The sequence below is a fragment of the Oreochromis aureus genome, linkage group 1 (genome assembly GCF_013358895.1).
Source record: "Oreochromis aureus strain Israel breed Guangdong linkage group 1, ZZ_aureus, whole genome shotgun sequence".
Taxonomy (NCBI): Eukaryota; Metazoa; Chordata; class Actinopteri; order Cichliformes; family Cichlidae; genus Oreochromis; species Oreochromis aureus.
The window spans coordinates 1,272,864-1,300,598 of record NC_052942.1 but is presented as its reverse complement, the minus strand read 5'-3'; the positions used below and the strand labels follow the sequence as shown (position 1 = coordinate 1,300,598).

General features: G+C 42.9%; 1 protein-coding gene across 1 annotated transcript; it reads right to left on the bottom strand.

Annotated features, from left to right (window-relative positions):
* Window positions 1-11,206: 11,206 nt before the first annotated feature.
* On the bottom strand, window positions 11,207-26,819 carry jph3a (junctophilin 3a). The gene is made up of 5 exons (XM_031757707.2): window positions 26,438-26,819; window positions 18,570-19,350; window positions 17,883-18,007; window positions 15,515-16,764; window positions 11,207-12,959 (listed from the first exon to the last, which is right to left on the bottom strand). The coding sequence occupies exons 1-5, from the start codon at window positions 26,817-26,819 to the stop codon at window positions 12,879-12,881; spliced, it is 2,619 nt and encodes an 872-aa protein (XP_031613567.1). The 3' UTR covers window positions 11,207-12,878.
* Between the last annotated feature and the right edge of the window lie 916 nt (window positions 26,820-27,735).

Sequence of the window (27,735 nt, the reverse complement as noted above, 5' to 3'; positions counted from 1 at the left end):
CCTGTCTGTCTAGAAAGATAAATAGACAGATGCAAGAAGCGTGCAGTTTATTTAGTAAAATATGGTCTTTATTACCACCAAAGAGGAAGATAAACATTGTTATAGCGATGAGTTTGATGGGTTCCTCGGCATCACGCTGGGATCCACATGCAGCATAGAATTATCACCTGTGTCCTTTTATCAAAACTGAAAAACATCATGTGTTTTACTTCAAAGGTGGCAGACTTTTTAACATGGGCTTCAGCTTTCTTAAGCACTTTTCAAACTGTTTCTTTGGATATAGGCGGCTTTTTTTTTTTTAACTTATTTTCAGTTCAGTCCTTGTATGTAATAATTTGAGGAATTGTTTGTTAAGCCACTGAACACTGACCTATGAATCATTCAGCTGTGAAAAAGGACACAAGAAATGAACTAGTGTCTTGTCTGCACAAGTTAGCAAACACCCAATTTTAAATTGCATCTTTAGATGCAAAATCACATTATTTGTCCCAGTTTCTGTCACTGAATTGATGAAAAATGCGATAAATTACACTGCTTGACATGTATAAAAGTTTATTTTCCACCAACAAAGTGATTCCTAAAGCTTTATTAGCTGAAAGCCTGGCTCAACATTGTCCAGGGTGTCCTTAATAAACTGAGGAAGGTGGACAAGTGGAGGACAAAAAAATCACCAAAGCCTTATTAGACATTGTCTCACTGGAAGCATGGCTGTCAGGAAGCCATCTGAAGGCAGTGAAGTGGCAAGAAAAGAGTGAGGTATGCCACATTATACAAGAACTGGACTGGAAATTGTTGGCAATAGGTTTTGTGTAGTGAGGAATCCAACTTTTAATTTAAATCATCATCAATATGTTCTGAGGAGGTCAGGAGAGAGGTATGACAGTCTCCACCTTCTATAAAACATGGTGGAGACTGTGTCATTTCAGTCAGTGGTGTTGGGGATGTTGTCATAATTGATGAAATTATGAATGATATTGATCTACCATGCAATACCATCTGGAAGGCAACAGCTTCATTCTTCAGCATGAACCCAAACACACCACCGATGCAGTAAAAGCATACCTGGGTAGAAAAACACTCCAGTGATGGAGTTGCCTCCTCAGAGCCCGTCCTTCAACACCGTGGAAGCCGTGTGGGAGCTTTGAAGCCTTGAGCTATGGAATTTGGTTGTTTTGGGGTGTTTTCCTGACAAGAGTCGAACAGCATCCAAATACAAATGCTTCGAATGTACATCAGAAAGACTGGAGAAATATTCCTGAAGACAACTAAAAGAAATGACTCGAGAGGTTTCAGGTTCAGACTGTGGCGAAGCCTCAAAGTGGACACACCAATTATTAACTTTCAAGTCTGTTAAAACAACACAAACTGTTGTTGCCTTATATAATGTATTTTCACAGACTATTTCCCTGTTTCAATTAATCAGTTATTTAACATTTTCATAGCAAAATGTAAATAAATGACTCAATAAAATAACATAAAATAAATAGGCTGCTTAAGCTTCATTTCTTTGGCTTGTTATTTTGGCCAAATGCAAAACAAAAACTCGCTCCATATAAAGATAAGTGTTGCCGGAGCTTCAGACTTAACATTTTTTTGTACTGACTTTGAGCTCATTATTATTCAAAATCATTGTTTTAAAAACTTTTTATTATATCACCCAACATTATCATCATTATCATTATCTTTTTTTTGTATTTATTTTATTTTATTTTATTTTCAGCAGTTACAGACATGACTGGGGGATAGGACAGGGAGAAAGAAAGAGAGGGAGAGAAAGACAAAATAAAGGGGAGAGGAGATGGTGAGAAAGGAGGGAAAAGGGAAAAAAGAAAAGCAAACAAACAAACAAAAAAGAAAAAAAAACACCTGGATCACCTGTCGAGAGAAGAAAAAAAACAGAAGAGAAAACAAACAAAAAAGAGCAACATAATAAATACAACACCATCACAATAAACTAGCTAACAGTAGATAACAGTTGATACTAAATATTAAATGTTATTGTGCAGCACGCAAGATCAACAGCGCACAATGTGCTTTGAGGTAGCAGCCAAGAAAGGTGTAGCTTGTGTCTGTGAACACACGTGTGCACAACTGTGTGGATCAGCACGCTTGTATTCAAAAGGTTTCTCCATGTAACGATCTGGTAGGGAGTGTGGGGAGCCATAGCCCCGTCCCCCAGGGCATGAAGCAGGTATGGAGGAGATCCAGGCCCCAGACATCCAGAGGGCCCAGAATACGAGGACCTGAGGAGGACCACCAGGGGGGCAACCGTGCCACCCTCCCGGGAAGAGCTGAGGAGAGCCCCAAACACCCAGCAGCCACGGAGCAGAGGCCAGAGGGGGTTGCAGTGACGTCCCGCCGGGCTCTGCCGGCAGCCAGCTGTGCCAGAGAGGACCGGGCCTCAGGCCCAGAGGCCTGAGGGCACCCCACCCCTGAGAAGGGGCCCAGCCGGGCCACAGGCGCCAGGCCCTGCCAATCGGCCACCAGGAGTGAGCCGGTACATACATGAGCTCCCAGCCCCAGACACCAAGAACCACCAACGCACCAACGTCTGAGGGCATCAGCCACCGGCAGGGAGTGTGGTGAGGGGAGATAGGCCTCCATATCTTGGAAAGCCTGAGATGTTCCCAGAGAGGTGGAGTCTAAGACCCAAGCTGACATATAGACACAGACGAACAGGCGCACGGAGACACAAATGTGCATTCCCACCCCCATGTACACAAACAAATACTCGGCACTCACCCGACGTGGAGACAGACATAAATAGACACTGTACACACAATCACACTCCCCAAACATGCTCTATATCCCAGGTCCAGGTACCCTCACCCCCAGAGGGGCAAACTGTACCTAGACCCAGGAGATGTAATCCTTCTCTCTGGGGTGGAGGCAAGCAGACCACCCCTGTATCTGCAGTAGCAGGGAGGACCTGCATCCCAGACCCCAATCTGACGGCCAGCACCTCCTCCCAGCCCCCCAGCCCCGACGGTTAACAGAGAACAGGGATGAGTGAAGACCCCAAACTTCCCTCCACCCGCTCATATGTAGTGTTGCTGCGTGAGGTCTAAAGTGCATTTAAAACACAGGAAGGCATGGTGCTTCCTGCCAGAGAGCAGCACGGCTCCTCCTGAAAACCCTCAGTGTCTATATGCATTTAAAATTGAGGGTTGGGCACCAGCGCCAGAGGTGGGTTTGAATACACAGACCACCCTCTGGACGCTGTATAACCCCCAAGGCCCTATATGTATGTGTTATGAGAGTGTGAGTAATGTGGATGTCTAGGTTGCGGAATAAAATTGAGGCACCAGCAGCCAGAAGGGGACAGAGGGAGTGCCTCCCTGCACCCTGGTGACACACCTACACCCCAAGCCTTGCGTGTGTGTGTGGGTGTGGTGGAGCGGGAAGAGGGAGGCAGCTGAGGATGGGGAGGGAAGAAAAGGAGGGGCAGGTGGCCCCTCCCTGGGGCCAGCTCCCCGGCTGCCCCCCGTACGCACCCCAACACCCTGGAACCCACCGGGGCAAGGGGGGCCCCAGGCCCATCCGGACCGGGGCCCACAGCAGCAGCGCCGCCCAGTCCCACAGAGTGCGGGGCAGCCCACCCGACCCCACCGCAGAGAAAACTGCACCCACCCCGTCATCCAATCTTCTCCCAGACTACAAAAGACAATACACACCCAGGTTGAGTTCATTCTGCACCTCTCCTATATCTCCCCCACCTGCAGAGTGAGTTCCTGGAGAGAGGAGACCTCCTGCAAAGATATAACAGCCTCCCCACCAGTTGGAGAGCCCTCCAGTTGGGCCGATGCACCAGAGGTCCCCCGCACCGGGGCTGAGCCCCCATGCACCCACCCGCCCACAACCCTGGCGACACAATAACCAGGGCCCAAGCCCCCAAGGCCCAGCCAGAGCCCCAGCCCGGGGGCGGAGCACCCCCAGACCCCCAAGCCCCCACGTCCGTCCCGGACTCACCCAGGGGCAGCCAGGCTACCAGGCCAGTAACCAACGTCCGCCAGCACAGACCCTCCCCCTTCTCCGCTGTACGCAGCCACAAGCAAAACACCATGTAAGAGCCACCAGAGCCCCTAACCAGGTCATGACCACAACCCCCGGGTTAGGCCCTCCAGGGAAAACGTCCCTAGGGAATCCCCCAGATGACCTAAGCCCGTCCCTACCCCCATATCAACCACAACAGCGAAGGCAGGACCAAACCATTTTGCAATAGGAAGTGATATTGATTCATCTATTTTAGAAAGTGTTCTGTATATTTTAGACAATAATTTGGGGGGGGTTTAGATTAAAAAATTGTACCACACTTCTTGGTGTTTGTAATTCAGCTTCACTGGGATTAAATTTCATTTTTACTATGGATTTAATTTGTTGATATTCCAAAAATCGTTTCTTGTTGATCCCATATTGTATAACTAGTCTGTCAAACAAAATACAGTCTGTTCCTTCCAATATATGTTCTAAGTATTTGATTCCTTTACCACTCCAATCTGGCAAGTTTATCATATTATTGTTTTGTAATATGTCAGGGTTGTTCCAGATAGGTGTACATTTGCATGGGATTAATGAAGACTCTGTCAACTTCAGAAACTCCCACCATGCTGTCAGAGAAGAGCTGATGTTGATGCTTTTAAAGCATTCATGTCGTTTGATGTTTGAGCTGACAAATGGTAGGCCTGAAATTTCTAGATTATTACATAGTGCCTGTTCTACATCTATCCAGGGTTCATCTAAGAAGGTGTGTTTTAACCATCTAGAGATGAATTGGAGCCTGTTGGCTAAAAAGTAGTGATTAAAGTTAGGCAGATCTAGTCCTCCTTTATCATTGGTCTTTTGTAATGTTTTTAAGCTTATATGCGGGGGTTTGTCTTTCCAAAGGAATTTAGAAATATATGAGTCCAGAGATCTGAACCAATCTTGTGATGGCTTACTTGGGATCATTGAAAATAAATAGTTTATTTTTGGCAAAACCATCATTTTTATAGCGGCGACCCTTCCCATGAGTGCTATGGGTAGAGATTTCCATCGTGATCGTGGCTCAAGAGTTGGCAAATCGTCTTGTAATAGGAAGGTTGCCGGTTCGAGGCCCGGCTCCGACAGTCTCCGTCGTTGTGTTCTTGGGCAAGACACTTCACCCATGAAAATGGAGAGAGTAATTTTTCCAGAGTTAACATTATTTTCCTCTAAAAGAGTCATTTTCACTCATTTTGGATTGTAATCATTTGGATTGGCCGCCAGAGTTGGAGCAAAAAAACAGAGGAAATTCCATTGGAGTAATATGTCATGACCACGCCCACTACCATTTCCTAAGTTTCTGCTACTATCCCGCAGTGGAACATAGACAACTGTCAGCAGTGAGCCAGGTAAGTGAGCAAAGTGCTCAATAATGATTTAATTTAGGATAAAATGGGGAATTTCTGTTTCTTTGAAAGGTCTGTAACATTACAGCTTGAGAGTTTGTGGGTCTTACATGCTGTATAATTGGCAAGGTTGATGCTTACGTTAGCTTCTGCTAAATTAATGTCGTTAGACTACTCACAGACAGCATTAAGGTATATATCACTAAACTAAATTTAGCATTGCTCAATAGCTGCTTTAGGTAGTATAATTGACCAGGGTAGTGTGTTTTTAGCAAATTCGGTGCACCAATGTTTTATCCAAAAAAGGTTGGTGAGCACGTGTTTTACTCCAAACTGAGTCATGAAAATTGACTTTTTTACCTGATGTGTGTTTTATCGTGGATTGATGTTTGTGGATGTTTCACCTGTTCAGTTAGAAAGCACGTGTGGTTTACTCTGAATTGAGTCGCATACGCGACTGTTTTCGCCTGATCTTTGGTTAGGAGCATGTGTGTTTAATGGAGTGAATCTTTTATGTGTACTGGTGTTAGTTTAGCAAGCACGTGTGTTTTACTCGAATTGAAAAGCATACATGGTTGCAGTCTGCACAAGTGTGCAGTTTTAGATGTTTCTTAAGCCCTATGTGTTTTGTGTGTGCCTGTGTTTTGTTCAATTTTGTAAGTATTTGTAGTAAATCTAATTATTTAAAAATATCCTTTTCATATCATGAAGGATGCAAGCTGTGCAAGTGAAGTGCAGAGAACAACAGAAGTACATCTGTTTTGAGGGCCAACTGACCTACAGATGCTTTTTGGAATGTGGTGAGTAAAAAATGTCAACATCTCCTGCGTGTTTCATAGTGTGAATCAGTCAAGCTTTGGGGATGATGTTATAATAGCTGCTATACCAACTGTTTAGGTCTATTTTGTTCAATTTATTTCATTTAACTTTCTTTGCCTTGCAATTTTATTATGTTCACAGTTGCCAAGAAGTTCATCATCCCAAACATATGGCTTCTCTAAGATACTTGATCCAGTTGTGAAGGATATGAAAATCCTGGAGAGGGATGGAATTACGATTGCCCTGTATGATGACCCAGTACATGGAACTATTGTCCAAGTTACTACTGACAACTTTGGTCTTCACTGTCTGTTTGGTTTTCTAGAGTCATTTAGTGCCAGATATTGTTGCCACCTTTGTCTTGCTGAGAAGGAGGACTTTCAGAGTTTACAGAGGATTCACCCAAGATAATCATGCGAACTCAAGCACTTCTTACTGAACATTGCCAAAAAATGGAGGCAAATCCCTGACTTCCTAATGCGATGGGTGTTAAACAGTCTTGCATTCTAAACTCATTGCAGTACTTCAATACATGTGAACATTTCTCTGTTGATATTATGCACGATATCTTGGAGGGAGTCGCACAATATAAAATGAAACTGATTATGTTACATGCAATAGATCAGTGTACAACATCAAAGGAAGTGGACACGAGAATTAAGAGCTTTAATTATGGCTACATGGAACAAAACAACAAACCACCTACAGTGAAGTTGGGAGAGGACTCAAATGACTTGGAGTTAAATGCCATCCAGTCCTGGTGTTTACATCGGCATCTACCACTCATCTTTGGAGACTTAGTTTGTCCAAACGATCAGCACTGGTATTTGCTACTGCTGTTGTTTCAAGTAGTGAATATTGTATTTTCAGCAGTGTTATCAAAAGGTATCACTATTTTCTTGAAACACCTGATCGCCAAACACCACAGGTTATCCAAAAGTTTGTTTCCACACAAGAAGCTGCTACCAAAGCATCACTTCATGATGCATTATCGTACACGTATACTTAAAACAGGACCACTTTTGCATAGCTGGTGCATACGCAATGAAGCAAAGCACAGCTTCTTTAAAAAAAACAATTGAAAAGTTTCAAAAACGTAACTAAAATGTTGGCAACAAAACATCAAAGTCCTATTGCTTTCAGTTGGCAGACATTTAAACCCCAAAAGACTGACCACTGGACCAGGTAACATGCTTTCTTGAAATGCATTGGACTGGGGCTGTGAGATGGCAGAGACTCTTCAGCTACCAATCAACACCAAGGTGTTAAATGTTAGATGGGCAAAACACCATGGAAATATTTATCGTGCAGATTTAGTTGTTTGTATAAAAGTCCATTTTGAAATGCAAGTTTTTCACAAGGTCTACAATGTTGTGAAGGATGAGAGGTTATTGTTGATTACTTTTGCACTGCAAACAGTGTGTCTCAATGAGCATTTCAATGATTTTCAAGTTCTGTGTAAAAGAGACAGACCTCGTGTAATTTATGCCAAAGAGCTTTTCTGTTGTAAAGCATTTGATTTACAGGTGTCATACAGTCGTGGTGATTCCAGTTTTTATATTGTACAATACTGTTTCATCTGAACAATAAAGGTGGCTGTTAAAATAAAAATATATTTTTCTGATTTATTTATTGTACCTTTAAAACCTTGCAGTGAATGATTGTAATACAATTACATAGTGAGTGAAAAAAAAAGTTATTTTTTCTTCTATTAATAATTCTATTCTGAGTAAAATTCTGTTCTATTTAGAATGAAATTATGGTGTTGTTTTTATTTTATACTAAACTGAGTAAATTATCATCATATAGAGTAAAATATTTGCACTAAATAGAATATATTTAACTCTGCCATAAGAGTAAATTTTACTCCATTTAGACTGGGACCAAATACTGTCTTTCTTAGAGTAGAATTTTATTCAATTTGAGTAAAATTTACTCAGTGAATTTTACTGTGTACTGTTGGTGGTCAGAGGGCCTGGTGGCACCTCTGTCAGTGCGCCCCAGGGCAGCTGTGGCTACAATGTAGCTTGCCATCACCAGTGTGTGAATGTGTGGATGGCTGAATGTAGTGTAAAGCGCTTTGGGGTCCATAGGGACTAAGTAAAGCGCTGTACAAATACAAGCCATTTACCATCTAGCCAGATTGCCTTCTACTGTCTTTAAAAGTGGGATGTGGTTTAATTTAGTTAATTCTGCAAGCTAATTATAAAGCTGATACCTAAATATTTAATATTTCCAGATTGCAGTGGGGTAGATGAAGAATTATGGAAGGAGCAATTAATCGGAAGAACTGTAGATTTTGACCAGTTAATTGAATAATCGGAGACTCTTGAGAAAGAGTTTATCAAAGCAATCACCCCAGAGAGATTGGTTTTTGAGTTTTGGAGAAAAAGCAACACATCATCCTCATAAATGCTGATTTTATGTTCTACATTCTTACATTTTATGCCCTTAATCGTTGCAGCCTGTCTAATTGCTGCTGCTAGTGGCATCCCTGCCTGGTGCCCCTCAGGAGACAGAAGCTGGAGGATGTTTGGTCTTTTTTTTTTTTTTTTTTTTAACACAAGCTGTTGGGGAATTATATAATTTTTTTTAACCAGTTGATGAAAGAGTTTCCAAAACCAAATTTGTGTAAAGTTGCAAATAGAAATTTCCAGTTAACTCTGTCAGATGCCTTTTCTGCATCAAGAGACAATATTATGGTTTCAGTGTTTTTACTGCATGAGTAGTCTCTTAAATTAAATAATCTATGCGTATTTGTTGATGAGTGCCTCCCTTTTATGAAACCCGTTTGGTCAGGATGAATTAAAAGGGGGGTTATCTTCTCTAATCTCTTTGAGAGAGCTTTGCAGATTATTTGGAGATCTACATTTATAAGGCATATTGGACGATAGCTTGAGGGATATACAGGGTCTTTGCCTGGTTTTAGTAAGAGACTAATATTTGCAGAATTCATATTTGGTGGTAGTCTGCCATTTTCCTTGATTTCCTGCAGCATTCTGTGAAAAATTGGTGCCAGAGTAAAATTCTGCTGGAAAGCCGTCAGGACCTGGAGCCTTATTATTGGGCATACTTATCAGGGCTTCCAGGAGTTCACCTGGTGTCAGTGGCGAATCCAGTGCCATTGCTTGGGTGTCTGATAATTTTGGAAAAGTTACGTTGTCGAGAAATTGATCAATTTCGTTTTTAGATGGGTTTATTTGTGGTGTATATAAAGTTTCATAGAAATCCCTAAAAATTTTGTTTATTTTTTAGGGTCATATATCATATGACCTTTTTACTTTAACTGATCCAATACAGTAATAGCAAACTGGATAGATGTATAGGCTAATGGTTCTGTTAAATGCTGGGTATTTATTATATTTATTATATGTGCTCCTACAGCTTTGAAGCTTTGAGCTATGGAATTTGGTTGCATTTTCTTTCACCACATTTGGATGAGTGGTTTGAGTTGGGAGGTTATCAGACTAGCTGGCTAACTAACCTAACTAGCATTACTTACTGTCATATTAATGGAATGTTAATACTGACTAGAAAAAAATATAAAAATACAAAAGCTTAAAACTCAATCAATAAACTGTAACACTGATTCTTTACAGTGTCTTGTCAGCCCATTTGCATCCCCAGGGCATTATTTAGTAATGGCGTGTCTGTGCCCTGACCCACAAGGTCATGACAAATTTGGCTGTTTCAATTTGACATTTTCAAAAGAGTTACTGTTGTATAACAGTGCATTTTACACTAGAATCTGGTCTTCTCTTAAACTTAACCACTTACCTTTTAATGGCTAAGCCTAACAAAGTAGCTGCTGTTGCTAACAGATGAGCAAAGTTAAAGTAGTACCTCAAAAAGCAGATTTTTTTCATCTGGAGTGTTTTAAGTGGGAGAAATGTTTCGTCACTCATCTGTCTGACTTCTTCAATCTCATCTGACTGCAGGTTTCCCCAGCCTTAGCAAAGCAGTAAGTAAAAGTGAAAAAATAAAAGCGTGTCCCAATCAAATCTAAACCAAAGGCTTATATACCTGCAGCTTATTTCACTGCTTCACCTCTAAAGGTCCAACCATGGGCTCGGAAATGGAGCAGACTTCTCTAGGCAGACAATAATGCTGCAGCAGGTGCATCAGGACAACAACACCAGAGGACACCTTGTGCATAACATGGCATTAATGAGAACGTGTTGGTCTTTTAGTAGAAACAAATGCTAAGTCAGACAAAATACACCAACCTGTCAGAGTGGCCATGCCAAAGATTACAGCTGTAATATTCTTTAAAGAGGTGAGTTTTATTTAAATTGCCCCACATACAGTTGGCATTAATGAGGATACGATCTCTATAGACTGATACTGTTCTAGACTCTAAACATGTTTATTTCTGCTGTAAAGTTGGGCATTTTAATATTTATGTCTATGGGGATTGTCTATAGGTGGCCACTTCAGGAACTGCAATTTTTGCAATGGGGTGTCAAACATAAGGCCCGGGGGCCAGAATTGGGCTAGCAAAGACTCCAATGTGGCTCAAAGGATGCCTTTGGAAAATGTGGACATGTTAGACTTTTAACTGTATTTTCATAAGTTTTAGAGCTTTTCCTACAGTTAAAGACCTGCCTATGGCCATTGATACGACACCAAAACAATAAAGTGATATATTTCTATATTTTACACATTTAGTTCTTCCAATTTAAGGCCAAAGAGTCATGTTGACAGATTGCATTCATATACTACAGCAGTCTTTCTTTACCACATAGGAAAGTTGCACTTCTTTTTCTTATATACCTCTTATATACTGACAGAAAGGGAAGTTTCACTGGTCCACTTCACATGAGACCAAAGTGGGCTGTATGTGTAAAACAATGTAAAATGAGTTTGACATAAAGTGCCGGCAGATAGCTTTTAGACTTCCCCCTCAACATGTAGTCTGTACTAGCTGTAGTATGGGCTGTAGATGAAATTACTTTCAGTAATAATATCAGTAATAACCACACCAAGCTCTTTAATTTCAAACATTTCATTATTTTCTCCACATTAACTTTGAAACAACCTCATAAACCAAAGAGTAAGAAAGAGCATGCTCGGGCATGCAATGATGTCACAACATGATGATGCCACTGGGTGCGAAGTATAAAACATACAGTAGCAGAGAGTTTCTTTTATATCATTCATAAACTCGGGACATTTCAGTATCCACTGAGAGTTAAAAGCTAGCGTTTATTTTACACTGCTCTCCATGTCTCACGTAGCCTTGTGTTGCTGGATAAGAGAGACAAGAGGGAGAAACTCACAAACTGACACCAGATTGAGCAGGCTAAACAAACATGCTGGAAACAAAAATCTCATCCGGTCCCAAAAAAACAGTTTTCTGGAAATGACACCGTAGAAACCCCATTTTTCCCTTTTCGACTGGGAGAGAGAGACAAAACAGTGCATGCCATTTCAGGGTGAAGAGGGAAGGGCTGATTGTGTGGAGGGCCGTAGGATGGGGATCGCCTTTTTTTTTTAATTTTCAAGGTTATTTGTCTCCTCTTAGCCTGCCCGTGGGGTGTTTGATCTAGGGTCGGCTTTTAAATCAATTTGAGAACCAAAATGAATAAATACGAGGCACTCAGCATTCTCTCTGTCTTGCAAACTGCAAAAAGTAACAAACTTGAAGAATAATGACACATACACTTATATATTAGAATTAGTGATTATAACATAACAGTCTCAAGGCTGTACAAAGGGGCAAGGCTGATACCTCTCCTCAGTATGTCAGCAGTTAAATGTTTTTTTTTCTTTTGCTTTTTGTTCGGTTTATTATGCACGCAAACGTGTTTATGTGGTTCCACTTTACTTGTAATGAATTCAGAAAGTTCCTCTCGGATTAGACCCAGGAGGGCTTGGCATGTGTTGGTCGCTGGCATTTGATTTCGCAAATCAAATATGATTTGGTCATACTCTGTGATTTTGGTTGAATGTGAAGTCTCTGACAATCGAGAGGTGACCATCAGGATGAAGTGCGCACAAATGAAGACAGAACAGTGATGTTAAAGGGATAGAAAAATGCACTTTTTAAAATCTCACACAGCCTCATGCAATGGTTGCGTGTTTATGTAGTAGGGGAAAAAGAGAAAAGAATAATGACGGAGCCCTTTAAAATGGATCTACTCTTGCAGCATAGTTCTGTAGCGCATAGTGCGAATAGAGACTGATGGATTTGAAGGAAAGGAAAAGGGTTCAAAGGCAAAAGGGGGCTTAGGACTGAGTGTGTTTCTCATGATAACCAGGAAACATGGGTTGCTATATTCTTTTCTAGACTGGTGGAAAAATGGGCAACAGTGCCTGTGCCATCTCCAGTCCACTGATCTGTCAGTGACGGGCAGCCGTGCACGTGAGTCCGAAACAACACGCTAGTCTAAAGCTGCGTTTTCTTACTTTCTCCTGACTCTAATTCAACCGCCTTTTAACATGTGGACGTTCTATGGAAGTTATATCGTATGAAAGTTCAAAATAAGCATTTGAAAAGGAATGGTGTCTTTGTAGAAACTGAAATGGGCTTCAACAGAGGTGAAAAAGACAGTAGCAACAATAGAAAGGCTCTGCTGTGTCGTCACTCGGGCTGCGGGCTCCGGTCGAATAGACAGAACGTCCATCTCATTAAGTAATCATATAATATACCGTAGTTATCAATAAGTCTTAGTAGATCATACCTGTATAAGCTTAAATAAAGAAGTGAATGAAAAGAATGGCTACTCCAATATTGAGTAAAATGACCATAACCACCAGAATAGAGCTGGAGCCCTAGGAGACAAGAGAAGAGAGAAAAAAGCAGTTAGTCCAGTTACAGCACCGACGATCTCAGTGGAAACACAAACACAGCCACTCAGACTCCAGTCAAGATTTAACAATGGAGACAACAGAGGTTAGAGGTTAGAGTTGGGCTGCACTTTCTGCTCATGTGCACTTCGCCTTAAAGATTTCAGTCTGGGCAAAATAACGTAATAGATGTGAATCTCAATTATATTTTATGGCCTGCATTTGTATAGCGCTTTACACTACATTCAGTCATTCACACACTGGCAATGGCAGCTACATTGTAGCCACAGCTGCCCTGGGGCGCACTGACAGAGGCGAGGCTGCCGGACACTGGCGCCACCGGGCCCTCTGACCACCACCAGTAGGCAAACATGGGGTTAGTATCTTGCCCAAGGATGTTTGGCATGCAGCCAGGAGGCAGCCTGGGATCGAACCACCGACCTTCTGATTAGTGGCTGACCTGCTCTGCCACCTGAGCTACAGCCACCCCTATTTTATGTGTCGGTGAGTCTGCTTTTTTTTTACTTCATACACTCAAAACACAAGGTTTAGTTACTTAATTACTTGTTTAAATTCTTCAACTGGTACTTGTGTTTGTGGTTTTCTGGACATCTGTTGAAAGTTAACATCCTAAAGTATCTTATGTAAGCATGCACTCTGGTGCTCTGTAAGAGGAAGAAGAAGAAAACCCCGCCCCCCAAAAAATGAAATTTGAAGAATTACAAAAATAATACCCTAATACCTAAATGTTTTTGTGAAACTCAAAAAGAATACTTGGTAACTTGATGTTATGCTGATTATTTTAAGGCTTGTTCACAAAGTTAACTATGTACTGATCACCAGAAAACCGTCGCTGTGGTCCGTCAGAGGGCACGCTTAGACCTCACTGGTGCAAACTACATGTAAAATACATTTACAAGATTTTTGTAAACACAACTTCCTCATGATAATGCCAACCCCACACATGTCCACGTCTACCTATGGAATAAGAAGGCAATAACAACGGGTGCATCATCTAGTGGACACACTACAGGCTCTGGCTTCTTGGTGTCGTTCTTGCAATCATCCACCATGACTGATGCAGGAAAGTCTTGTACTGAAGACACTGTGTAAATAATGCATTTATAAGGGAAGAGAAATAAGGAAATGCTTCTAAAACCAGAGCACTTCTGGATTTCGGTTCCATTTTAGACCCTTTGTGGTGATGGACTTTTGAATTGTGTAGTGGGAAAATCGAGTTTCTCAGCTAATCTCACAGCTACACACCTTGTAACGCCTGGTAATCTTTTTTATTTCAATCAATTTAGTGTGATGACTGGAAATTCTTTTTTTTAAAAGCCACAGTGTCACTCATGAAGACCTCAGGGTGCCTTTTCATGGACCCTTAAAGTCTGTCTGTAGTTTTTTGGAGTGTCCTTGTAGTCATCTGGTAACATTTTGCTGTGGTGTCCCTCCTTTTGTCATGTTTTTTTGAGTCTTTGTAATCAATTTGTGTATTTCTGTAGTAACTTTGAGTCAGCTGAAGGTGTTTTACCACCTTTTGTTTTGGTTTTACGAGTCTGTGTATTCATATTTTGCCTTTTTACATTCATACAGAATCTTTGTAGGTGTTTTCAGACATTTTTCAGTCTTGAGATCCTTTCGAGTTATTTTTTTTATTATTTTACCTTTTTGTAGTGTTTGCCGTCCTTTTGTTGTTTTGTGAATCTGTAAGCATTTAGTTTCACTTTGTGCTCATTTTGATTCTTTCCTTAATTGTTTTAGGAATCTTTTGGCTAGTTCATACCTTTTTGTTGAGATGCTGTTTTGTTTTTCGATTGTTGTAGTTTTGAATCTCTGCATGCAGGAACACCACATGTTAGCAGTTTTTGGGAAGTTCTTGGATCAGTAATCTGTCCATTGAAAGTTCCTTTGTTCAGTGTAAAAATTAAAAATGTAACAATGTGGGGTTAATTGTGATATTTTCGTACCTTTGATTCTTATCAAAGTGATAGATATTTTCCAACACAGGCGTCTGTGCAGGTTCTCGGTCACCCCGAGTCTTAAGAGCTTGAAAAGCTAGAAAGGAGGTGAAACGTCTCCAAAGAACTTCAGGAAGTCCAATTGTCTTCTTTTTATGCTCTTAATAATTTCAAGACAGATGTTTATCTGCTGTGCTGATGATTCAGCAGCGACTTTCATATCCCACTGTCGTCTAACACTGAGAAAAATGATTTTTCTTGACTTTTTTTTTCAAATTTCCTGTCTAATAAATCTTGGCATTTTGAACACTAAAAGTCTATTAATCTGAAAAATCATTTGATTCTTATCATTGAGGACTTTACACTGGCACTGTGACTAAAACGTGAAGTTTAGGTAAACACATAGCTCTTCCTTTAAATATTAATTTTACACTAGTTTTGTTGCATTTAAGTAAAATATGTAGGTCTTATCGCACAGCTCTTTTTCGTTTTTTATCAGTGTGTTGTGGCGACAGCAAACGTTTTGCTATTATCTGTTAAAAAATGAACCATTAGCCTGACAGAGCAGTGCGGACTCACTGAGTTTGATTTGAGGGTGAATTGCTCTCCTTCCTGCTCCAGAGTGATGGGCTGAGACTTTAGAGGCGGGGAGAGGGTGAGGTCCCTGTGCAGTGGCCACTCCTCCAGCTCTGCCCCCACATTCAGGTTGTCCAGCATCTGTACAGAGTCCATGGATCCTTCTCTGACTGGTCGAAGGCCTCTGGATCGCAGCCTGTTGTTCTTGGGGGCCGGGGACTCTTGTCCCAGCCCCCGAGAAGTCTGCGAGTCCGGACAGTGCAGCCTCATGTCGACTGTATAGTCATTCATCTTCTCCTCGTCCTGCTCTGTCAGGCGCGAGTGGGCGGGGCTCCACCTAAGGGTGCTTTCAGCAGTCCAGCCCCCGGTGTGGCCGTCTAGCCTTTGGTCGATTACAGCATGCTCATTAAGCTTGTGGTTGGAGTGGTTGTGCTGCTTTGGATGGTGGTTGGAGTAGACGTGCTCTCGAGGATTGTAAAGAGATGAAGAGACGTGGTCCTTGGCATTGTGATTGGACGAGATATATTCTTGGGGCTTGTGATTGGAAGAAGCATGCTCAGAAGTCTTGTGATTGGACGTGTTGTGATCCAAGGCCTTGTGATTGGATAAAATGTGCACCTGTGGCTTGTAGTTGGAAGAGGCATGCTCGCAGGTTTTGTGATTGGTGGATGAATGATCCCATGTTTTGTGATTGGACAATGAGTAGTCTCTTGATTTGTGATTGGAAGAGGCGTGCTTGGAGAGCTTTTGGTTGGAAAAGGAATGCTCCCAGGCTCTGTAGGAGGAAGCGTGGTCCCGGGACTTGTGATTGGAAATGGATTTCTCCCGTGACTTGTGGTTGGACATAGGGGCTTGTTCGTGGCCATTTATTTGTCCCTCCTGCTCTTCCAGAAGGGAGGGCGTAGTGGAGCGACTGCTACCCGCTCGATCCGGATACATGTCGTCGCTCCAATTGTTAGCCCCGCCCCTCGGCAGATCCATCCCTCGCCCCTCTACCAGCACCTGGATCTCAGCCCCGCCCTGATCGTCCACGGCGCTCTGGCGCATGAAGCAAGCATTCCTGGGGCGATGGGTGTGTTTGAGTGGACTGTGGGGAGGTGAGGTGGGTACACTCAGCACGGGGCTAAGATCAGGTGTTATCACAGGTGGCGTGGTGTCGGGAGTGCACAGCTCTGGACTGTCTGTTCCTGTGGAGATGACCTCATGGTCTTTGTCCTTGGCGCCCTGGTGTTTGGGCCGCTGACATTCGAGCCCTATGAAAACAGGAGAATAGCACCAGTGAGGTGATTTGGCACCCACCCAAAGCAAAGCCTACAGCGCGAGTATGTTTGAGTGTCATCGGCACACAAAAGGAGGAGAAGAGCTGCAAACAAACGGAGCCTCGTGCTGCCAGCTTAGAGAGGATTATGAAAGTGAATATACTTGATTTAATTTGAATTCTCACAGGCTAATCCTTTGTAGCATGGTGTTTATTATGAGATTAAAATGTGTGTAGCACTAGGCGTACACTTAAAAGCAAATTCACACTTACTTTATTAATCTGTAAAGGTTCCAGCAGGCGTACTTTTGCATGTAGGTTTTAAGAAAATTTGTGCATTTGAATCATTTAGCTATGACTCATAATTATCTCAAACAAATCTCTGCGGAAAATCTAAAAAACACAGAGTACTATAGAATCAGTGAAGCTAAGAGAAAAGCCTGAAGGCAAAAAACAAATAGACAGGTTGTGATACCTTTGTTTTATATTTATAGGTTAATTATTTTGCCTCCATAAACAAATAGTTTGTTTATGGCTTTAAAATTGAGACGAAATATACCATATACACAAATATCTAAGCAATTTGCTTTTTTCTACCATTAATTGACTGCATAATTTGCCAAATGACAAATTCATTTACAGCATTTACTACAAAAAAATGCTTTTTTCCTTCTTTCCTTTTGCAATGCTAAAATTGCTTTTTATGGGTTCCAGTTCTATAGAGGTCTGTGGAAAAATGGCTTTCTGTCTTGACCTCTGTGAGCACAGGTACACATCTGAGGTCATATCGGTCATATTGAGAAACACTCACAACAGGGCCTCAGAAACCAGTCGTCCATCAGACGGGGAAGGCCACAACTCATCTAAGCTAAGCTAGTTAGCATTTAGCTCTTATTTATGCATGTTACATATCATATAACTCATTTGTGAAAGCAGGATCATAACAAGAACATGTAAAGTGTGAAATTAGCTTAAGCTAACATTATCTAGCTAACTGTTACTTGCTACCGACCCCGTTGGTTAGTTTTGGTAAATGGTAAACAGACTGATTCTCACATAGTGCTTTGTTACATTTGTTACATTTAATGTACTGACACTTGTGCATCTACTAACCATTGCCATAGATGTGAAAGGAGGGTGAGAGCTCTTTGGCAGCTATCCGAGCCAGTCGACACTCCTCTGTGGCTTTCTGCGCCACACCTTCTGCGGCCTCTGCCTTCCCACGAGCGTGGCTCATCCTGAACAGGACAGGCAGAAACAACAAAGTCAAAACGTGTGTGTATTTTACGATAAATTACTTTGTATCTATGAAGTAATAAAAATGTTCTCCTAAACAATATCCAGGTATTCGTAATATCGAAGTGAAACTTTCATACGAGACTGCAAAAAATACGTTTTATTGAAAAGGAAGCAAGACTGTCGGTCAAAAAGTTTGCAGTTAAAAAAATGTAGCTTGATTAGCCTTTGAAGGGCTAAATATGTGCTATGGCTCCCTATGAAACAATATAGACAATATAAAGCACTACCCCACCACACAGGAACAGATAATTGGTTAGTAATGCAAAGCACACCATAGTTTGTAATATACCACTTGTTCTTTTTATTCACGCCAGTTTTGTCAAACTAAGGGCGACGATTAGGCCTTGGGCCGAGGGTCGTCACCAGTGATGTCTTAGACTTCAGAGGATTTAATGTTGCTTAATCTTGCTGGGTGCACAGAGGTGTGTCACCAGCTCTATCTAACGAGATACGTTCAAATTATTCCTACGAAAAGGTGACCAGAATACTGGAAGGTCTAACCTCGACACAGCAATCTCTGCTTTCTGCTTGGCGATGTCCGCGGCCTTCTCCGCAGCTTCCACAGCTCGGTCCACCTTCTCTCGGATTTTACTGGCTCTCAGTGGGATCAGGTTTTTGCGTTTTCCGCTCACCAGCACATTCTGCTTGTATTTTCCCTCCTCCTTGGTGCCATCGGGGAAGGTGGTGCAGCCATATCCGTGCCTCTTGTTGCCCACCCATTCGCCTGCATAATGCAGGCCATCTGAGCGCCTGCTCACGCCCCAGCCAGCTCTCTGGTCACTCCTCCACTCTCCAGCATACATCTCAGTGACAGTGGCATCCACAGGAGCTCCCTGTTCACTCTCACTGGTGTTGGAGTGGATGTCAGATGCAGCAGAGCTGACGGTGCTCATGCCAGCCTCGCTGCAGAAGGAGCTCTGCTTGCTGAGCTGACTGGCTAGGGAACTTTTGGACTCAGAGCGCCGAAGCTTCAGGCCACTTAGGATAGACTGCCGAAAGCGGCCTTTTCTCTTTCTCTGCCGTTCGGCCTCACTCGGTGCCACAAGAGCAAACCCACCCCGGCCCACTGGGCTCCCAGCCAGTCCGGCCACCACCCCATCTGTAGGCGTGGTGGCAGTGCCGTCCTCCAGCACAGCAGGAGGGCCATGGCTGTGCTCAGAGCGGAGAGAGTTTATAGATGTTCGCAGAGGGAAGAGGATGACAGCTGCCATGCCGTACGGCACACTCTGTCGCACACCATAGCCGTGGCGCATCCCTCCCAGCCACTGGCCTTGGTAGGTTCCTGAAAGACAGACAGACACAGCACGAGTCAGACATAAGAACTGCATTTTATTTGAGTGTCCAAATATCTGTGTGTAAATTCATTCATTAGTTAGATCATTAATTGAATTCTTAATGGACCAGACAGGAGATTAGTATGCATGAGGAATACACTAATGTATGCTGACTGTTATACAGTAATTGCCAAAATGATCTTTGCATTACTCAGTGGAAGGTCTTTGCAATCTCAAAATGCTCACTGAGTAGCAAAGTTGGTGTGTAGGGCTAGTTTCAGGAACAGGATGGATTACCGAGAACTGGCCAGAGGGCTCCCGTCCATGTCTAAATCTTGTCAAACTGCCAAGTTTTCAAAAGATGTCAAACCCCAAACTTCACATACTCACATAGCACAGGCTTAGGAGTTGAGTTAATTTAAGAAAAATTCCCTTCAATTGTAATCGGCCAGTCGCCTCGTGCATCAGCCTCATAGGTAATGTTGCTCTGTGTTTAAGGCCGATTCACATGTGTTAGCATGCTAACACTTGAGGCTAAAAGTGAGGACACGGTATAACACCCAGCTCTGTCTCAAAGCTCAGTATTTAGCATGACCTGAAACCAGTGGATGAAACCATAAAGTCATGGTAAAGGTCAAAGGGAAAGGTAGTTTCCCTCCAATGGGTATTAGAAAGAATGCAGTTACAGTTTAATTGATTGGGGTTTTTACTCAAGCATTATGCTAATTTTTGTCACCAAGTAGTCAGAAATGCAACAGTAAAATGCACAGCTGTCTGTCAGAAATAGCAACTAATTTCTTTCATTGTGAAACAGGAAACGTCCTGGTGACTTATATGACAACACTGACACTTCTGAGAAATGCCACATATATTTAGTTTCTGTGTTGACTGTTTATGAAAGTTTTCAACAAGGTACAGTTAAATCTGCAATAAAATTAAAGCTTGACAAAAATGTGTCTGGACTCACTGTGAGCACACCAGAGCTTTGCATACTAATTTGCATCTGTGTGTCAGTCTAAAAATGCCATCCCTGCCTCATGTGGATGGAAATGTATAAAATATTCCATAATGTGAGGAGGCTGCTCAGCATCCAATCTAATATGTGATGTGTTTGTGCATCTTTGTGTGAAAACTACACACTGCCAAGAATAAAATGTTTCAAACACAGCAGTGCTAACTTGAAGCAAAGTGGCATGGCATTGAAATAATAGAAACACTTGAAATAAACTGGGCTTCTCCCAGTCTGCAGAAAATGCACATATGTATTCTGTAAAAACAGGAAAAGCTGTAGTGGAGGAATCTTTATGCCTGAGCTGTTGAGGATTTGGCAATTTAAGTGGAGGAGGTGATCAGAAGACAAGCCAGCGTATTATGATACAACAAGGGGGTTGCTGTTGCTCTGAAATCAGCCATGAAAGTTTATATATGTAAGGCCCCTCTCTCACTATCCTCCTCTCTGTCTACACCAAGAACAAAAAATCAGCTCCAGTTGATGTTCAGACCTCCTGGAAGAGGGCAAGCTCCTGAGCGCAGCTTCCAACCAAAGCAGGTCTGCTCTAAGGAGAGGTCAGCATCCTCTCCTCAAATCCCTGAGGTGATCAGAGCAAAGGGTAAATCTAATGTTTCATGTTTCTGGGAAGGAAACTTAACAGCGTGTTAGTTTCACTTACAGTAGGACTCACTCCTGATCATAAAGCTGGAGAGGTTTATATCGCAGTCAGCCTTTTAATAGCTGTCTGTTCTTCTCTGATGCAGGTTGGGTTTAGTAGGTGCTGCTACAGCTGATTCTGATCACAGCTAAAGTCATCAACCTAGCAAGCCAGCCACAACCAAGACTGCAAGTAGTAAATTTTAAGGATTGATAATTCTGTGTGTGAAAGAAAAATTAAAGATGTATCTTCAGGTCACCTGTTTTCTACACACAGTAGTCCAAAACTGAAAAAAAGAGTCGTGATTCAGTTTTTAGAATGGCCGATTAATTCAGCCTGACTGATCCTTGAGTGCTTGTCAGTGTCAGTGTGTTTCCTGTCTTATTTTGATAGTCCTTGTGTCATGTGCTTGTGTTTAGTTCTGCTTCCCTTGTCTCTGTGTTTAATTTGTTCCAGTTGAGTTTCCTGACTCTCTCCACTTTCATAATCAGCTGTCTGTGTATTTATTGCATCACTTCTCCTTTGTCCTTTGCCGGAGCTTCAGTTCACCTTCCTCCACGTGTCTTGTCCTTAGTAGGTTTTCCCAGTCTAGCATACGCCTTCGTTGCCTTTTGTCTTTTATTTTCTATCCTTGTCTGATCTTCTATCTTTAATAAACAGCCTGCCTTTTGTTAAGATCAAGTTCTGTCTTCAAGTGTCTGCTTTTGGGTCCTCTCTTCAAAAACAAAACTATCTGCACCAACGGCTCGTTAACTCTATAGTTTGAACTTGGTTTCGAAACTCTATTTAATGTCTGATGTAAACATGCCATGTGGCACACATGAAGTTCATTTCATAAATTCTGGTCATTATTAGAGTTAGAAAGGAGGGTAGGTATCCATAGTATGCTCATTAGCTGCTGACCTGTCAATCACAAGTTGCTTCGCAGTCACATCTACTCCTTACACATCACATCTGGCTTCACAACACCAAGACAGCAGTGGTAAAAACGGTCAGCTCAGGGCTTCATAATGAGACGTCGCTAATCAGTCTGTGATGTCTTGTCACATGACTTTGTCCATTTCATTTCTATACTGCCAATAGTCTCTGGGTCTTTCTATCTGTGCTTTTAGCAGGCTGTTTCCATGTCTGGAAAGCTGTTGCTCATTTCCAGAATAGGCCTGTGTCATAGATGTCCCAGTGACAATGGTAAATGGCCTGTATTTGTATAGCGCTTTACTTAGTCCCTAAGGACCCCAAAGCGCTTTACACTACATTCAGTCATCCACACATTCACACATTGGCGATGGCAAGCTACATTGTAGCCACAGCTGCCCTGGGGCGCACTGACAGAGGCGAGGCTGCCGGGCACTGGCGCCACCGGGCACTGGCGCCACCGGGCCCTCTGACCACCACCAGTAGGCAACGGGTGAAGTGTCTTGCCCAAGGACAAAATGACCGAAACTGTCCGAGCCGGGGCTCGAACCGGCAACCTTCCAATTACAAGACTCACAATGAGTGAGTTAGCACCCAATATGGGTGCTAACATGCACTTAGAAGCTGCTCTTAGAACAATATCAAACCCCCCAATATTGGGTTTGTTCATTCAAACTAGGTGAAATGAAAATAAAAGAAACACCAAACATTACATAAACAAAACACTGATTTCCACTATTGGCAAAGACAGGGGTGGACCATTAATTTTCCTAAGGGACCACATATGAAACCGGGACTGCTGAGGAGGGCTCCACCAATAGGCTGAACTCAATTCTGCTCAATAGATTAGAGAGCAGAATTTTTTAACCTATTTTCTTTTAAAATACAAAAGGTGCTGCTCGCCACTAGGCAAAGCAAACAACTGCTTTGGGCTCCAGATCAGTGGGGACCCTGAGGGATAACAAACTTTAAATCACAGAAGTAGTATTGTGAGTATAAAAACGGAGGAATAACGATTAAATACAACGCTAAGTTACCACATGCTGTGAGTCTAGCCTTAAATGTGTGGAGAGACACATGAGTAACCCAACTACCACTAGCATCACATTATTTCTTTTACTTTGATGTTAGCAGAGCAGCCCAGTGTCCAGTGTGATAGACTTGCTATGGATAGATATATAGATGAAAAAAGTAGTTACAGTATTAATGTTTCTTAATCAGTTAAGTTGCTGTGCTTTGTTACTGAAAAAAACAAACCCAATGTGTCTACGTTATTGAATATTTTATAGGATGATTGTTGTGCTAGTTGGTGTCAGATTATTTAAATGTGTTAGTGTGACAAATATTGAAAAAATTAATTAATTAAAAAACTTTTTTTTTAAATTATGAAGCGAGCAAAGCGCTGTGCATACACAACAAGTTTACTCAAGTAAACACACCCAGAGAGGAGTTCGGTTATGACCCACGACAATTCTCATGTCTTAAAACACCCAAATGCCACATGCAGTCTTAAATCTTTATTTTGTTCCAGAGGACATGTGTCAGGCTGCTCTGACGCTGTTTCCGCTCAGCTCGAGGCTCTTCCTGAGGTTTTTAAGGATTTCAGTATCGGAGCTGTCCGCGGTGCTGAAACAGGACAGGGGCGGCTTTTGCACGAGGCTGCTTGTGGCCTGCTATGGTCGCCACATTCGGCTGTTATGGTTTTTAATGGGCACTTGCTCTGTTGACAGCTCTGTCAGTAAACCTTTCTTATGTGTGTGTTTTATTTGGGGGCGGTCTTTGATGGAGAAAACCTGCACATTTATTGGTTATGTGGAAAATGTGTCAGCTCGTGCGTGCTATATTCATCTGTCGGTGGTCTCCCACGTGAGCGGAAGACAGGAGCAGAGCTGTCGCGTGACGCAGTCTTTTTCAGTTAAAATAGGGCGTATGAACCCGTGCAGCCTTCACACTCGCGCTGGGAGTCGGTAAAAAAAAACGATCCACCGCCTCCCGGTAAACAATCTCCACCTTCAGCCCGCACGCGCACACGCAGTGTTTTTATTCCACCTGCATCGCTCACTGACCTCTCGCTCCATCATCCGGGTGCTCGGAGGTGATCAAACGGCCTACATTACAACCCCCCAAAGTCAGAAATAAAGGGAAATGACAGCGGCAGCGAGCCAATCAGAGAGCAGGAGAGCTGTGCGAGCTGGTCTCTTGTGACACGTTGACCTGCTGTATCAATGTTTCCATGGAGACTTTAATTGCACTGGGGAGAGGGGTGTTTTGATAAGTCTGTGTGTCTAAACAGGAGTCACGACTCAAAATGGCTTAATTTCTAATATTAGAGGTGTCCTGTTTTTAAAGCCTGTTTGTGTTCTCTTAAAATCTCACGAGAAAGGCTCCACACGGCGCGAGCCCGGACAGACAGCACAATATCTTCTGGTGTCTTCTGTCCTCTTCAGTCGTTTTGCACATTTCTGTACATTATTTTGATATTTTTGGTGTTTCATGGTAATTTATTTTTATCTCTTGATAAAACATTTTTAAAAGTGCTCACTTTATGGCTCTTGGTTGTCTCTTTATATTCTCCGTGTGTGTGTGTGTGTGTGTGTGTGTGTGTGTGTGTGTGTGTGTGTGTGTGTGTGTGTGTGTGTGTGTGTGTGTGTTTTGTTTTTGTAGTCAGCTTGTTTCTGCTTATACTGATTTAATTTTTCTTTGAGGTCAATTTTCACCCCTTTGTAGTCAATTTATGCATCACTGTCAATTTATATCTTTTTGTAGCTGCCTTGTATCATTTTGAAGTCAATTTGTGTCTCTCTGTTTCCAAGTTGTGTCTCTGGATTTTGGGGGGTTTGTGTGTCTTTGTAGGTAGGGGTCACTGTTTTACCAATTTTCATTTCCCAGTGGATTTTTTTCTTGTTTTGTTTTGATCATTTAGTGTCTCGCTGTGGTCAGTTTACTTTGTATGTTTCTTTTTGCAGCTCTTAAGCGTCTCTTTGTAATTGTTTCATTTCCTGTAGTGATTTTTCGTTGTCTTCCTGTGGTGATAAAATGCTGTGAAACTAAAGCTGGTTCACAAAACAAAGTTTCCTCCCATGGAAGACATACAGTTGTGGTCAGAAGTTTGTGTTACCATGGGCGTAAATGTCATGGTAACTTTTTCAATGATTTGTTTGAACCGTGCTTTCCCCAGCTTGGATTCAATGCACATCTTTAATGGGTTCACAACTTTGAATCTCTTTTTGAATTTTCTCTAATCTACACAGGTTCAAATAAATACATATACCCCCACTAATAATTGGTTAAATGTCCCTCAGCAAGTTGCACCTCAGTCAGATGCTTTTGATAACCATCAACAAGCTCCTGGCGTAATTCTGACTGGATGTTTGACTGCTCTTCTTGGCCGAATTAATAGGGTTCATTTCAAGTGGTTGGTTTCCTGGCAAGGACCCAGCTTTCAAACATAGTCCGAAAATCTTCAATAGAGTTCAGGTTGGGGCTTTGGGAGAGCTTAACCTAACCCGAGAACCACCAAGGCTCAAGCCGAACTGGAAGCTGCTGAAACACCAGCGTTCCTGTTCACACTGAAGCCACTTTTATTTGGTCACTTTGACAGGAGCCATGTTTGGAGGAGTAAGGGTGAGGCTTTAAGAAAATTGTACCAACTGTCAAGCATGGTGGTGGTAACATCATGCTCCGGGGCAGATAGAACAATAACAGAAAAGGAGAATTACCAAACAACTTCATCTCAAATCAGCAACTTGCCAGTCGAAACAATTGGGAGTTCCAGCCGGACAATGATCACAAACAAACATGAAAACTGGTTTTGGAAGCTTCTGGAATGGCCTTCCTACAGGATCAACCTCAGTGAGGGCAATGTGTAAAAGCCAGGTCTGTGCCAGAAAAACAGCTAATTTAAATGAATGCTACCAATTTTGCAAAGTACAACTTGCTAAGGGAAATTAAACTAAATATTAGTGGAAGTGTATGTGTAACTTTGACTCTTTGTGGATTGGAGAAATTCCAAAATAACTAAACTTGTGAACCCTACTCTTGTTTTTTAAGTCATTCAAAATGTATTTTGTACAATCGAGGAAAAAGGAGAGTTTAAAGAAATCATTAAAAGCCACAACTTACCATGAAATTTGAGCCCATGATGAGTGGAAGTGAACTTGTGAGTACAGCTGTACCGTTGCACTGCGTTGCACTGCGTTGCACTCACACTATCGATACTTTACAATTGCACATTGTCCTAAATATGGCCTTTTAACACCTAGGCCTCTGCTGTGGTGCCCAGTAGGAGTCTTTAGTAACCTGTCTGTGTTCATAGATGTGATCCGCATGTTATTTATGTGACCTACATTGGAGATGTGATAAAGTGGAGCTAAGCAGATGAAAAAGTAAGCAAGCTGCTCCACTTGCAGCTTGAAAATGAGTTTGTGGAACAAGCTGGAATGTTTTATTCAGAGAAGTTAAAGTGGACCAAGCTGCTCTTTAAGCTGGTCTGACAGTCATTGTAGATATAGGCTGCTCTTAGCTTCCTTACCTCCGTCCGAATAGGTTTCAGTGCCATATCCATCCTGCAACCCATTGCTCCATGTCCCCTCGTACCGGGCCCCGCTGGCCGTGCTCTCCAGCTGCCCATATCGACCTTTGAACCCCTGCGTCCACTCTCCTCTGTATTCCCAGCGACCCTTGGTCTCCACTCCGATGCCATGCCGCTTGCCCTGTGCCCAGGTGCCCTTATAGCTGTTTCCACTGGGCCACGTGTACACGCCCAGGACCTCGAAGCCGTGGCTCCAGGCCCCAGCATACTCACCCTGACCCTGGGGTCCTGTGCAGACACCTCGGCCATGGGCCTTACCCTGCTCCCACCCCCCGCAGTACGACCCCCCGTCATCAAAGTCAAACCTGCCTCCAGTGGACATGCATGAAACAGGTTTAGGCAAATCCTTAGAACGTCAAGAAAAAGAAAAAAAACAAGGGCCTGTTTCACTCAGAAGGAGCAAGGAGGGAGGAGGCCTCGTTTAAATCAGGTAGCATAGAGGTTCAGGGCCTCGAAACTTCCTCTTCGCTTAGTTTAGTATGTGGAACGCTAGCTGGGTGTTTTAAAAACAGCAGGACAGGGCCCACGGAGCATTGCCTCATGACGGAGAAGCAATCCGAGCCTCAGCGATGGGTCTGGAGTGACGTACACAGCTGCCGTGCATGCTGCTTCCCATGGGCATGCGGGCTCAGAGTGCTTCTCATCCTCCTCCTCCACTTCCTCCTCCACCTTCCTGCTCACCACGCACCCTCACAGGCCCTTCGCCTCGGCCGTGCAGCAGGGCGCTCCAGACAAGCGAGGCCTAGGCTTTTCCAGCAGTCCCGCAGGCCCACAGAGTGGCGGCGGTGGCAGCAAGTGAGCGAGCTTGGCTCAATTACACATTAGAGCATCCTCACATCCCTGCATCACCAGCTCACAGGGATGGATACAGGACAGGGACACTGCTGCACTCATACGCCATGTTTTTTAAAAAACTGGAGGAGTTGAAGATATTTTTCTATTGCTTGGCCTGGATACAGGCAATCCAGGCTAACGCTCAGAGACACACATCCACAGCATGCAAACGGACTCAGTCCTGCACACACGCCTTGGCGGACATGAAGCAGTGTGAATATCTCCCCGGCTCTTCTTCCCCCTTTTCCTCTTCTCTGCTCGGCCGGGATCCAGGCGACTCTCTCCAGTGAAGATGAGGGATGCAAAAATCAGAGGCGGATATTATTCCTCTCCTTTCCCCTTTGTCTTCTCCATGCCAGCGCTCACCTAAATCTGGATTGTTGTTGTAATATCCCAATTCCACC

Bases quoted from the DNA above. Each gene is read 5' to 3' on its own strand.
- jph3a (XM_031757707.2), bottom strand. From the start codon at position 26,819: ATGTCCACTGGAGGCAGGTTTGACTTTGATGACGGGGGGTCGTACTGC. The intron at 19,351-26,437 runs GTAAGGAAGCTA...TCTGTCTTTCAG, and splicing joins TGAAACCTATTCGGACGGAG to GAACCTACCAAGGCCAGTGG. The intron at 16,765-17,882 runs GTTAGTAGATGC...CTGTTTTCATAG, and splicing joins CTTTCACATCTATGGCAATG to GGCTCGAATGTCAGCGGCCC.